Raw genomic sequence first — 13,098 nt, 5'->3', positions numbered from 1 at the left:
AGCTGTGTAATAATGACGTATTTTTCACCTGAACGACCTGAGTCAGACCCACATACGGGCCAGGACCAGGAAGATGGGACAGACCCTGACACTGGTCCTCGGTGGAATGCTCTATGGTGGAGCGATATACAGACACAAGAAGTAACCGACAACAGGCTCCAGAGACCGTGTCTTCATTATTAATATAAATGTAAATACTGGAAACTGCGAGTGTAATATATATTGTTATATTAAGATCAAACTGAAGAGGCGTGAAGTATTTTTTAATAACAGGTGACGTCAGACCTGTTGTCGTCTTGCGGAACTGTTGTGTTTAAGGCTCAGTTTCCAGCCGGATCAGATCACTGGGAACACGACATGGCGACCTCCTTGCTCCGCTTAGGGCAACTGGGCCTTCTCAAGGTAAAATCACCCGAATTGTGGCTTAGACGTTTTCATGTGGTCTGTTAGGAGACCACGTCCTGGCAGAGGTCAGCAGACCGGGGATCTAGGACACCGCAGCCGGAACGAGTAGCTCCGGGCGAGTGTCCTGTGCGCTCTGACCCCGACCCGCGGTCTTCTGGTTACCTGCACCGAGGAAAGGTGTAGACTGTGGTTCATTAACATGGAGTACACATGACAGTTTAAGGGGCAGAGTCAAACCTCCTGGAGCAGCTAGAGACAGAAAGGCCAGACTGATCACTGCATTCATCGCATTTATACAGAAATCACTGCTCATTTTTTACATTGTTCAAAATGTTGTTCTAAGCTGTGGATTTGGGGTAATGGTGCTAAACAGGTCATATTTTAAATTAATAAACTGCCAAAACACAATATAATACATCCTCATTTTATTAGGACAATAAGTATAAGTAAGTATAAGTAGGCACAAACACATTGTAGCACCAGTAACTCAGGAGTTTATATCTCTATGTATGTGACAGTATTGGTCAGAAAAAATGCACCTGGATATTTTCTTCAGTGGTAACATGGTCTCTGAGGAACAATGATGTCTCACAGTGGAATATGTAGGTATGTATGATACTCTATTTGTGAGTTGTGCTCAATGATTGGCTGGTTCCCTGGTTGGAAAACCAACCAAGCCAGTCACAGCTCTGTGGACAGGATGAATAATGAGGACGTCAATTCACCTCAAGTCAACTTACTATTCTTTAATATTTAGCATATTTATTCAATTAACTGGTCACTGATACCACAGCTTCTGTGTTGACAGGAAATTATGTCAATGAGAGAGATGCGTCACTGCTGATTGGGTTGAACAAAATAACAGCGGTTCTCAAAACAGGAAATGGCTGAATGAACATAATTAAGTCTGATTATCAGACTACAGAGAGTTCTGATAGAAGATGATCAACCCTGCTCTTTCTGATCAAACCAGTCTATTTCATTAATCCCATCAGTGTTTCGTGTGTGTTCTGTGTCTCAGTTGTCTCACAGTCATGTCTGCTTCTCTGCAGCGTCTCCAGGTGGAGAGCTGGGCCTTCCTGAGGAACTCAGCTGCTCCTCTCTGCACTCAGACTGGAGAACCAGCCAAAAAGACCAAGGCTGCGAGCAAGAGTAAGACCACTCCATTCTGTTAGACATTTTAATAACTGACTGATATTACTGATGTTTTCTTTGTATCCATAATTTTACATACTGTATGTGTATATATGGTCTGAATGTTCTCTCTTCCAGTCATCCATTTCACCCTCAGTGATAGATTCAGTCTATAATAAAGGGTAACTGATTGTGTATAATTGTGAATATAAATATTCTGACAGTTTAAACCAGGTCAACATCCAAGTGAGTTTTATTTTGATGACCAAATATTGTGTTTACATTTTTCTTTTAGTTTTTTTGGGCTGTTTTTATAAAACATGTGAAACTCCAGGAAAGCAGATTTGGGTGCGATGTACAGCACCAGTCAACAGTTTGGACACTCCTACACATTCATAGGTTTTTTTGTTTTTTGTAAAACAACACTGAGATAAACATGTGGAATTATGTAGTAAACAAAAAAGTCTTAAAAATATTTTGGATTCTTCAGTAGTCTCCATTAACCTTGATGACAGCTTTGCACAACATTGTCATTATCTTAACGAGTTCATAAGGTGATCACCTGGAATGATTTTCAGTTAACAGCTGTGCCTTGTCAAGACTTAATTAGTGGGATTTGTTTCCATCTTAATGTGTTTGAGACCATTTGGTGTGTTGTGTCATGGAGGGTTTGGTGTACAATAAGTAGAGCTATTGGACAACTGTACTAATAATATCTGAAGAACTGCTCAACTAACTAAGTAAAGAGAAACTACAGTCCATCATTACTTCAAGACATGAAGCTCAGTCAATCCAGAAAAGTGCAACAACTTTGTGCAGTAGCAAAAACCATCAAACGCTCTGATGAGAACCGTCCCAGGATTGAAAAAACCAAGGCAAACCAACACGACTGTGGGACGCCAAGTAGAAGAAGAGAAACACAAGACTGGATTTTAGACCAGTGGAAAACAGGACTTTGGTTCCAACCGCTGTGTCTTTGTGAGATGCAGAAAAGGGGAGTGGATGGTATTTGCATATATAGTCCCACTATGAAGCATGGAGGAGGAGGTGTGACGGTGTGGGGGGCTTGAGGGCACACTTCACCAGCATCATTACCACAGCATTCAGCATCCACATGTCATCCCATTAGTGGGACCATCATTAGTTTTTCAACAGGACAATCACCCAAACACACCTGCAGGCTGTGTAAGGCCTATTTAACCAAGAACAGAGTGAAGAAGTGCTGCATCACATGACCTGACCTCCGCAGTCACCTGACGTCGACCCACCTGAGATGGTTTGGAATGAGTTGGACCAGAAAGTGAATGAAAGAAGCCAACAAGTGCTCAATATATATGAACTTCTTCAAGCCTATTGAAAACCATTCCAGGTGACGACCTCATGAAGCTGGTGAGAGAATGAAGAGAGATCATCAAATCTAGAGGAGGCTACTTTGAAGAATCTAAAATCTAAAACATTTTGCTTTGTTTACACTTTTTTGTTTACCACATAATTCCATGTGTTATTTCATAGTGTTGATGACTTTGGCTTCATTCTACAATTTAGGAAATAATGAAGAAAAACCAGTGAATTATAAAGTTTGTCCAAACTGACTGATGCTGTAAATAATTAGCCATTTTACTGTAAGTGTTTATCATTATTAACGACTCTTGTTTCCTTCAGCAGCAGAGGCTCCAGATGACAGAGCAGCCCTGCTAGCCTACAAGACTTCTGTTGCCTTCCCTGTTAGATTTTCACAGCCTGGGCTTTTCCCAGCTCAGTCTGCAGGTGCAGCTGAACCAGTGGCCACTGCACAAACAGATGCAGCTGCCTCTGCAGCAGCTGTCACTGTGGCCAGTGAAGCAGCTGTAGCTCCAGCTGTCTCCTCACATCCAGCTTCCAACCCAGATGTTGCTCAGGTTATCGCTGACACATCTCAACCTATAGCTGACGCAGCAGCCCCTGAGCCCCTGGTTGCTGCAGCCACTGAAACAACAGCACAAGATGACACTCCAGCTGCAGCCTCAGCCTCAGCCGCAGTCCCACCAACCACAGCCTCCTCTGAGCCTGGTGATCCAGCAGCTGATGGATCCTCCTCCTCATCATCCAGCGACTCCGATTCTGACTCTGACTCTGACTCTGACTCTGAAGATGAGAAGTCAGAAGTGAAGTCAGACACCAAGACCTCAGTACCAGATGTGTCAGAATCCACTGTGAAAGAAGAAGAAGTCCATGAGGTCACATCAGAGGTGAAGAAAGAAACTGGTGAAGATAAGAAGGAAGTTCCACTAGAACATGAAGCTTCTCTTGCCTCTGGTGCTGAGGCTGCAGAAGAGACTGCTCCAGCAGCAGCAGCTCAAGCTCCCATGGAGACACCCAGTGTCAGCTCTGAGGAGTTAGTGGACTCAGCCTATCAAATTGTGGACACTGCCACAGAAGAATCTCCAGAGGTCACTGTCACCAGCACCACAGTTTCAGCTGAAGCTGCAGTAAAACCTGCTCCAGAAGTGATGGAAGACGTTGCATCTCCTGCTGTCCCTGATACTCAGGGTGAAACTCCAGCTGAAGATGTGACTGAGGCTGCATCTCCAGAAAAAGTCCCAGATGATCTTCCTGTTGAAGCTACTGAAGCTGCCCCTGCTGAAGTTGCTGCAGAGCCTGTAGAAGATGAAGCTGCCCCTGCTGAAGTTGCTGCAGAGCCTGTAGAAGATGAAGCTGCCCCTGCTGAAGTTGCTGCAGAGACTGCAGCTAAGGTTTCTTCCCCTGTGGAGAGTGCTGAGGAGCTGGTGGACCCCGCTCCAGTCGTAGCTGAAGCTGCAGGAGAGGAGCTGCAGGCGAAGGCTCCAGTTGAACCACCTGAGGGTACACACTACACCACCCTTCCCCCAAATCTCTTCTCCCTCTCTTCTTTGTGGATCTTAAGGCCCTACAGATAACCATACTTTTCTCTATCCCTCCTAAGTTCTGTGTAGTGTTAAGGTGTTAATCAGGCATCAGTTTTTCACATAAAGTAGTTGCTGTCACGTTATCCCTGGATTCTTTTCATTAACCTTATTTTGCTTTGTCCCATCACTGTGACATCTAATCTCCCATTACATTGGTTTCAGCCTGGTTGTTGTGCATGAGGTGGTTGTAGTGGTCATGTCTTTAACAACGCTTTCAGGGCTTTTTGATGCATTTCTCTTCTTATTAATTTGCTACTTCTTGAACATTGCCTTGCTTTCTGCACATTGTCATTAAGACTTGTCTGTCTTTGACCCACACAACCGTGTCGTCCCTGCCAATCCATGAGGAAGGCGACATTGCTTATTGCATACTGTGACACTAGGCTACGTCCACACTTATAGGTTTTGGTTTTAAAGCGCATCTCTTTAAAGTGCATCCAGAGACTTTCAGAAACTCTGCTGGACCTGTTTTATTTTGAAAACTCTGAGGTTGTGTTGTAGTCTGGACTGACAGAAACTGAGACCTTCGGAACGATGGCGTAGACACCCACGATCTGTCCTAATTGGCTGTGATCAGCCTCCACTACCAGTGGTGAATTCAACATGATAATGAATTACAGTGTTACTGACCTTGTTGTCTTTGCTTGCAGCTGTTGTTCACTTACATTCTTCATTTAAATGCTGCAACTGTCTTTACTGTTCCTCATTCAGAGTATTTACTGCTACTAATCAGCTGCAAAGTAGACATTCTAATTCCTGTTTACACTGGCACGCACATGCTCAGTGTAGGTGAATGGACATTATGTGTTGTCAGGTGTGTCTGGAAATGGAGCTGAAACACTCCTGGATGGAGATCATTTTGGTTTTAAAATGAAAACGTATCAGTGTGGACGCAGCCTGAGCCTGCTCCTCTTTCTGTCTTCCTCTCCTCCCTCTGTGAATCAGAAATCTACCACCTGTCTTTTTCTTTAACACCTCTTGCTCAGCCTCTCCTCACAGTTTCCAAATCCATCTTCATTCCCAGATTATTTCACTCATATTTAGCTCATTTTTATATATTTCTCACTTGTTGTTTAAAATGTCTGTTTGTATTAAATATGGGTTTCAGGGTTTCTGAGTTAATGTTAATGTTGCAGGTAATAATGCCATTGTTTGGTTTCATTGTGCCAGGTAAAGCTACTGCTAACAGTAATGTTAGAGTGCACATGGTCGTACTGTGGAGCGTCCTGTCCCTGACAGCAGCAGGATGAGCAGAGCTGGGAGTGGGTGGAGTCAGTCAAAGTATTTCAGGAAGCAGGATCACACATGATTATTCATCATTAGCTCATAGTCATGATATGAGCTCTGTATGTCGACCTGATTAGCAGCCAGTGGATCTCTCACACTTCTCCTGGAACTACTCCCTCCTCACCTTGGTCATTAATTTCACCACTTGTTCATTTCTTTCTTTTTTTAATGACTGTTAATCTGTTGTTCCCCTGAAAGCCTTTGGGATTTGCATAGATTAATGGAAAATGTAAATGTGTTTTGTAAATGTATTTCTCTCTGATGGTGGATGTATGATTTTTCTCTGTCTCTCACGTTGTTTATAACCTGACTATCACAGGATGCTGAGGAGTTTCCAGACAGATTTAGATTTAGAAGTAAATTAGTATTTAAAGAACATTATGCATCTTTGTCTAATCTAATGCACCAAAGCCTTGTTTAAAAAAGACACTGATTTTGACTTGTTTCCCTTTTTGCCCATTTCATGCCTCTGGCAGTTTTATTATTTTCTAGCATGGGCTGTCTCTACTGTCTGCTAGCACGTTTACCTTCACATGCTCTGAGACTTTTCACACCAGTGTGTCTCCACACTCTGTTGGGGGTCATGTTGCCCTGCCACCATAGGAAATGCTCCACTATAAACCACCTTTGTCAACATGTGTGAATATGTAAATGTATGGTCCCTTCAAAACCCTTGAAAATATTTTCAAAGCTCTTTCATTCTGTAGCTGTAGCCAGTGTTAATTACAGTGACAAGGGCACAGGTATACCAGATCCTGTATCGCATTTGGATAATCTTGTGCCACTTCTGTTTTAATGCATGAGCAGGAAGATTTGAGACACTAATCTTTGCTGCAGACTCAACTTTCCCTCATATGCCTCTTTGTCTTTTCCCTCCTTCTGCAGAGGCTGCAGCAGCGGCACCTCCAGAGCCCGAGGAGCCATTTGACAACAGCACCTATAAAAACTACCAGCACCACAGCTACACCCCCTACACATTTGCTGACCTGGATCTAGAGATGGCCAAGTTTCGTCTCCCTCAGCCCTCCTCTGGCAGACCCTCACCCAGACACTAGAGGAGCTGGCCTAGCTGCAGATCTTTACAATGATTAGAGACCATGGTGATGGTGCTGTCCCTCTTTATGTGTAGTCCTCCCCTCATCTGTCACAGCACGAAATTCAGCTGTTGAAATGTTATATTATTAAAGTACACAAATAGGAAATATAGTGTGTTTCTGCCTGGTGTGATTCTGTTTTGTCTTGCATAAAGGAATAGGTGTAGAAAGTGGCAGGCAAAGATCAAACGCTTCTTTTATGTTGCTTTTCTGCCTGGGGGGGTCATTTGAATAGAGCTGAGTGTGCAAGTGGTTTATCTGTATTTCTATTTTAATGATTACAATTTTGACTCCCTTAGCCTGCCTCCCTGTACACACTGTCCTAATTATCCTGCCTGTATGCCTTCCTTTTCAAGTAAACAGTCAGCATCCGTTGTTATTTTTGTGTGTTGGAGTCGGAGGATGAGAGAATACGCATAAAGGAGTGTAAAGCTGGAGATATACATAGAAAACGTGTTGTGTAAATGAGGGCAGTGAATAACGTTTGCAAGCAAAACCCCAGCAGGGTGCAGAGGGACTGGTAGGCAGCGGGACGTCATGTCTCCGCCCACCTCATAAATATTCATGAGTCGAGCGCCCCTGCGTGCCCTTACGCGATGACGCAACGCCACAACTGCGGGTCCCGATTGCTGCAGCCGCTTGTCAGTGTGACGAAGATTGGCACTCAGGTAAGCTGTCACTCAAAATCGCTCTTTTTCCGTTCCCTATCAATCAAACAATCTGGGCCGCACGCAAAAATGCCCCGGGGCGAGGAACGTGGACCTAGTCAGTGCAGCGGAGTGTGTTTTTGGAAGGGAAACAGAAGCGGCAGAGCTCCGGGAAGAATAAAAAAACCTGTATACAAGAGAGGGAGGGGGGGGGGGTAAAAAAATATGTCGGCGTTTTGGGGGCAGAGGAGGATTGTGGAAAAGCAAAGGGCGAGAGAGCTAGAAACGAGGCCCGACAGTTGTATCGTTACCGCGGAGGGGAGGAGACGGATAGGGCAGCTGTCCCCGCTTGATTGATTGACTGATGTGGGAAGGATTTGAGGATCAACTGGGCTAGCCTGGTGTGCAGACAGTGCTTCTTAATAGCATTGCAGTCGAATTACTGTACACAGCTGACAATAAATGCATATTCATTTACAATGTTAATTCAAAACGGTAGAGCGACCAATGCTGTCTTATTTGGGCAAACGGCTCACATCGTATCAATCCGCAGCAGGGTTCTTTTTTTGCACCAGGCTCGCTAGTTTAGCTTGGTGTTTATGGCAGTGATTCCCCTTGCTAAATATGGCGCTTTGCATTTTGGGTGCACCGTACCAGCATGAGAAACACTTTTAAGTTAACAGTTAGCTACCTTGCTAATGTTAGCTGTAGCTCGGCCAGACGCTTGCATTTATGGGTTAACCTCAGATTGGGTTCGCGAGCTAACGCTAATGTGGTATCGGCGTTAGAGACTTGCTAGCTAAATATTGTGGAAAAACAAAGCATACACCAAATGAGCTGATTTGTCTGTGAATAACACTGCCGTTACCCCAGTCCGAAAGCAGCTGGTTTGTGTTAGCCCAGAGGGTTTCTGACACTTTATTTCCCCCTTGTCGCCACAAATGGTGCCTGAGCAGCTAACACTAGGCTAAAGGCTAAGTTCATCGTGGTGGGTGTGTTAATATCAGTTACAGGACATCGTCAACATATGTTCACTACTATTATAACAACGCTCCTCATGGTAAATTCACTCTTGTTTTATGGGAGCGGTGTGGACAGAAATGTGTCTGAATATCGACAAGAAATATAGAAATACATTTGTAAAGGCAGTCCCTCCATAAATGTTACTCCCTGTTTTTTTTCCCCTGAGTGCCTTTACAGTCCATTGTTTTGCCCAGATGTGTTTATTGTATCTGCACAGATTTGAAGCTTCCATTATATTATTATTGTTTCATAACTTCTATGTTTTCTTATTTTTGAGTGAATATTTTAACATAAAATTGTAAGTTTTTAATTCTTTATCCAACATTATTTTACGTTACGAAGTATTAATGTTCAACATTGATTATTGTAGTTTGAAATCAAACTTGCCTTTTCTCCCTTAACCATACCAGCCCTGTTTACAACGCTAATAATAATTTCACTCTGACAGTAGGATACTTGCATCATTAAAGCTTTTGTGCTAACACTTAACAGGTAGTCTAACTGAACCTATATGTATTGTGTAGGTTGGCCACCTGTCCCCGCTTTCTATAATGCTCCAGTGTTTGCAGCATCTGCAGTGAACGTGATGGCAGCCCAGTCGGTTTCCATAGACAAGTATCCAAAGGGAGAGCAGCAGGTGGGTGAGAGGGAGATATTTGGTTTGGGGCCTTCAGGCCGACACAACCTGCTCCAACTGGCTGAACTGCACTTTTTTTGCTTGTTTGCCAAAGACAAAACGCAATACTGAAAAATGACGCAATTACTCAAGTAATAACAACACTTACATGTCAAGCTACAGCTTATACTCTTTGTCCATAGATCCTCCATTTATTTTCAGTCACGCTGGATAGCCAAACAAAGGGAAACACTTAATAGTTTTAAGACTAGAACGCAACTAATGTTAATGCTATTACATCAGTTTTAGTAATCTGTTGGCGGCGTGCTTGTGTGTCTGGGTCAGGCCACCACAAATAAATCACTGTATAATAGACACTGATGCAATATAAAGCCCTATTTTTGTCTAGTATTTCTCTGTCTGTTCTCATGTATATTGCTTACAAAACATCTTTATTCAAGTGCCAAATTTGGGGGTGTCAGGAACTGAAAATAATCCATGACAAATGACAAATTTTACACCCCAAGCAAGTGATTATTTTTAGCCCATTTTTGCTCAATCTATGTCATTGTTGGTCTCAGGCACATGGTTGGGGATGGGATTTATGCTCATGGAAGGGATCCTGGGTAGCTGGTAGGCAGGCAAAGTGTGAAAATATGTGAAAGAAAAGGAGGAGAACTTTCCTCAAGTGGATCTTAGCAGGGGCAACAGTCACAATTTAATGTGTCCTTTTTTTTTGCATGAAGTGACAGGTGTGTTCACACAGGTTCTGGATTATATTTGAAACTACAGCCAGGTCATAACGCTGTATATTAGTGTTTAGGTGAACTCTGAGATTGTAACTGCAGATGCAGATTAAGTGCATCTGTCCATCAGAGATGTATTAAATACTATGATCCTTTTCAGTGCAACCACAAGAATAAATTCTCTCAAAAACCAGGTCACTCAAGACATAGTGCAGGTGATTAACAGGGACTGATACAGAACGGCTATTTCATGACATTATAATATCTCTTTATGTGTTGTTGATGATCACAGTAAACAAATCTTCATCCTCCTTTTTTAGTTTAATTTGTATTAAAACAGTTTTCCGATGTGTTTTCAGATCATGTCCCCATGACTCTTCAAAGATTTCATATTGAAGCAAGGCTCTGTGTTCAGCTTTGCCCTCCAGTTACCCTTAGTGTTCACATGATATTTTTATGTCTTTCATTCTCCGCCTTTCTCTTCACCTCGTCTGCCTCTTTCTGTCTCTCCATTGCTTTCTTTTCTCACTTGTTTCTCACGTTTTGTCTTTTTCTGCAGATGCAAGGTGTGGTAAAGGTAGACAGCGACGCGGAGCAGAAGTTTACTGAGGGGACGTTGGCAGAGCCGCCCAGCCCGGCACCAACCGAGCCGCAGACACCCATGGACGCGGACAAAGCCTCCATATATCGGTAGCCCTAATTCTGAGTGTGTATTCGTTTAGAGAGAGAGAGAACCAGAACAACACCCCTCTATTCTTACGTCTGAGTTCTTCTCTTTCCCTGTTTGAACTTCATTATGTTCAGATAGGCTTGAAATGAAACTATCCCAAGGAAAGCTCACATGATGTCCATGAAGGCCTCCCCTTTGCTCATGTGACTTTCATATTGCTCTCTGGCATCTGAAATTCAAAAGGGTTTGTTAATACCTACAACTGATTTTTTTTCTTGTGTGAACTAATGGAAGTGTTTGTTGTATTTTTATCACTGGCCACTTGAAGTCTAACCAGGGCTGCAAACAAGTCACACTCTCTCACAACAAGCTCATTTATTGGGTAGTATGTGTCGTGTTGTGGGCTGAATACTGTAGAGTCATATTACTGTGATCTTGTGTTCATGATAGATGAGGCTCAGTCTGTACAGCAGTTTGTCTTCACTTCATTCTGACATGATAGGGGTCATCATTTGTTTTCATGTACCCTCAACACCATTCGTTTAGGAAGTCATGCTCTGTTACTGGGGAGAAAGTAGAATTTGTTCTTTTAAAATGAGAGTGCTTTTCACTAACTTGTCCTGTTTTGTGTGGGGGGCTTTTACCTTTTTTAGGCATCCCCTATTCCCTCTGTTGGCCCTGCTGTTTGAGAAGTGTGAACAGTCCACACTGAGCTCTGAATGCATCACCTCAGCCAGCTTTGATGTGGACATTGAGAACTTCGTTCGCAATCAGGAGAAAGAGGGGAAACCCTTCTTCAGTGAGGACCTGGAGCTTGACAACTTGGTGAGATACCTCTGAATACCGAAGGTGGAACTTCTTAATTTCTTATGTTTTATTTTCCCCTCAAGCATTTTGGTGGAAGAGGATTTTTTCCCGCCTCTCTCACATAAAACAATTACAGTGTTTTAACCATTTCAATTGTGAACTACATATTTAGAGAGTTGTAGTTGACAACATAAACAGTCCTGTTCTAAAAGAGTGTTGACACCTGGAGAAAATTTGATCTTTATAGTGTAGTGACTACTACACTATAAAATAAAAAGACATAGAAACATAATTTGATGCAGGTTTTTAAATAGTTTGAGTCAAACTTTGTTGACAGAATTGGATTTGACTGAATATCAAACCCTCTTCTCTCGTTCATGTCTATTTACGATTTTTTGGAGGCTACAAACACAAGTAGATAACTGTAAACAAAACTAAGACATAGACATGAGGTATTTCACAAAGTGACACAAAGTGTGACCTTTGACCTCAGCCTCATGACTGTAGCCCTGTCCACTGCTGTTGTTTCTTACCTGTTAATTACAATACAGTACCTTCTGAGAATGATCGAACACCACAATCAGTGTCACTGACATAAATCTGACTCTGTGAACTCAGGTCGTTTAGCTGTTTGAAATACAACATGGGGTATTGTGCTGTAGCTGAACCTCTGAAACTCTGTGTCACTCTTGATCAGCTGAGTGACAAACACCGAAATAGTGTCATAAATATGTTTTAACCTCTAGTGTGTAAACCTTTGTTGTTTTAGCTCTTGCTCTTGATAGTCAGATCAGTGTCTGATACATTCTTGATTAAAGTTAGTCAGTAAGTTTCAAGAATAATGAATAAAAAATAACACTTACTTAATTGTTAGTTATGTGGTTTACAGGGAGTTATATAAACAAGGTGAGACCGGGACTCTTATCAAACCTGTGAAGTTTGGGGCTGATTGGACTATCTATACTTGAGTTTGAACAATTTCTTATTTCATGGTAAAAAATTTTAATTCACCATGCCCCCACAGCCACACCGTTAAACTCAAACTCAAAAGCGAAACAATTTAGCATAATGAAGATCTGAAATTTGTACCAAATTTTGAGTCATTCTAGTTAAATTTGGAAAAGGAATTTGTTAAAGTACAACACCGGTAAATAAAGCACCGAAATTTTACACTAAATTCAAAATGGCCGACTTCCTGTTTAGGGTGTCTCAATCCTGAGACCTTTTTTACATATCAGTTTCCATCACTTCTGACGCATGTGCCAGGTTTTTGAGTTAAAACCACAGCAACTTCCTCTTTCATGGTAAAACATTGAAATTGATAAACTCTCACATTTCACAGTAAAGGTATCATCAAGGTGTTAATGATTTTTCTGACTACCTTTGAGTTGGATGTGGTGAACGCACTTCATCACATCAGATATAAAATGTCTAAATTTCATTCCAATGTATATTTGAGTTACAACAACTTCCTGTTTGATGGTGAAACATCGAAATTCCCCACGTTGCCATGGACACGCCGTTCATCGAGAACTCAGAAGCTTCACAATTTAGCATCGCAACGGTCTTTAGATCAGATTTACACACATATGATGTAAATCTGATTTAATTCTCTTAGAGGACTTCACAAAAACTGCAACAAAATTACAGAGTAAATTCAAAATGGCTGACTTCCTGTTTGGTTTAGGATATAGCTCCAAAAGGCTTTTTGTAAATCTTGGGATGCTACATGTGCCTCCTAAATT

General features: G+C 42.2%; 2 protein-coding genes across 5 annotated transcripts in view; both read left to right on the top strand.

Moving 5' to 3' along the window:
* The first annotated feature begins 357 nt into the window (after window positions 1-357).
* ndufv3 (NADH:ubiquinone oxidoreductase subunit V3) lies at window positions 358-6,956 on the top strand. Its single transcript, XM_022753918.1, has 5 exons — window positions 358-402; window positions 451-584; window positions 1,427-1,557; window positions 3,202-4,380; window positions 6,636-6,956. The coding sequence occupies exons 1-5, from the start codon at window positions 358-360 to the stop codon at window positions 6,803-6,805; spliced, it is 1,659 nt and encodes a 552-aa protein (XP_022609639.1). The 3' UTR covers window positions 6,806-6,956.
* A 494-nt stretch (window positions 6,957-7,450) lies between these two features.
* pknox1 (PBX/knotted 1 homeobox 1) overlaps window positions 7,451-13,098 on the top strand; it is an 11,814-nt gene continuing 6,166 nt past the window's right edge. For 3 of the 4 annotated variants that reach the window (XM_022753886.1, XM_022753885.1, XM_022753883.1), the window contains exons 1-4: window positions 7,451-7,512; window positions 9,039-9,151; window positions 10,436-10,566; window positions 11,200-11,371. In XM_022753886.1, coding sequence (XP_022609607.1) covers window positions 9,101-9,151; window positions 10,436-10,566; window positions 11,200-11,371 — 354 coding nt within the window. In that variant the 5' untranslated portion in view covers window positions 7,451-7,512; window positions 9,039-9,100. Of the gene's footprint in view, window positions 7,513-8,531; window positions 8,552-9,038; window positions 9,152-10,435; window positions 10,567-11,199; window positions 11,372-13,098 lie in introns of those variants that run through there. The other variant, XM_022753884.1, reaches the window with a different exon arrangement.

The sequence above is a fragment of the Seriola dumerili genome, unplaced genomic scaffold, assembly GCF_002260705.1.
Source record: "Seriola dumerili isolate Sdu_G_001 unplaced genomic scaffold, Sdu_1.0 BDQW01000200.1, whole genome shotgun sequence".
Taxonomy (NCBI): domain Eukaryota; kingdom Metazoa; phylum Chordata; class Actinopteri; order Carangiformes; family Carangidae; genus Seriola; species Seriola dumerili.
The sequence above is the reverse complement of the archived record's forward strand: the minus strand, read 5'-3'. Positions and strand labels throughout refer to the sequence as shown.

Bases quoted from the DNA above. Each gene is read 5' to 3' on its own strand.
- ndufv3 (XM_022753918.1), top strand. From the start codon at position 358: ATGGCGACCTCCTTGCTCCGCTTAGGGCAACTGGGCCTTCTCAAG. The intron at 403-450 runs GTAAAATCACCC...GTGGTCTGTTAG, and splicing joins GGCAACTGGGCCTTCTCAAG to GAGACCACGTCCTGGCAGAG. The intron at 585-1,426 runs GTAGACTGTGGT...TCTGTGTCTCAG, and splicing joins TACCTGCACCGAGGAAAGGT to TTGTCTCACAGTCATGTCTG.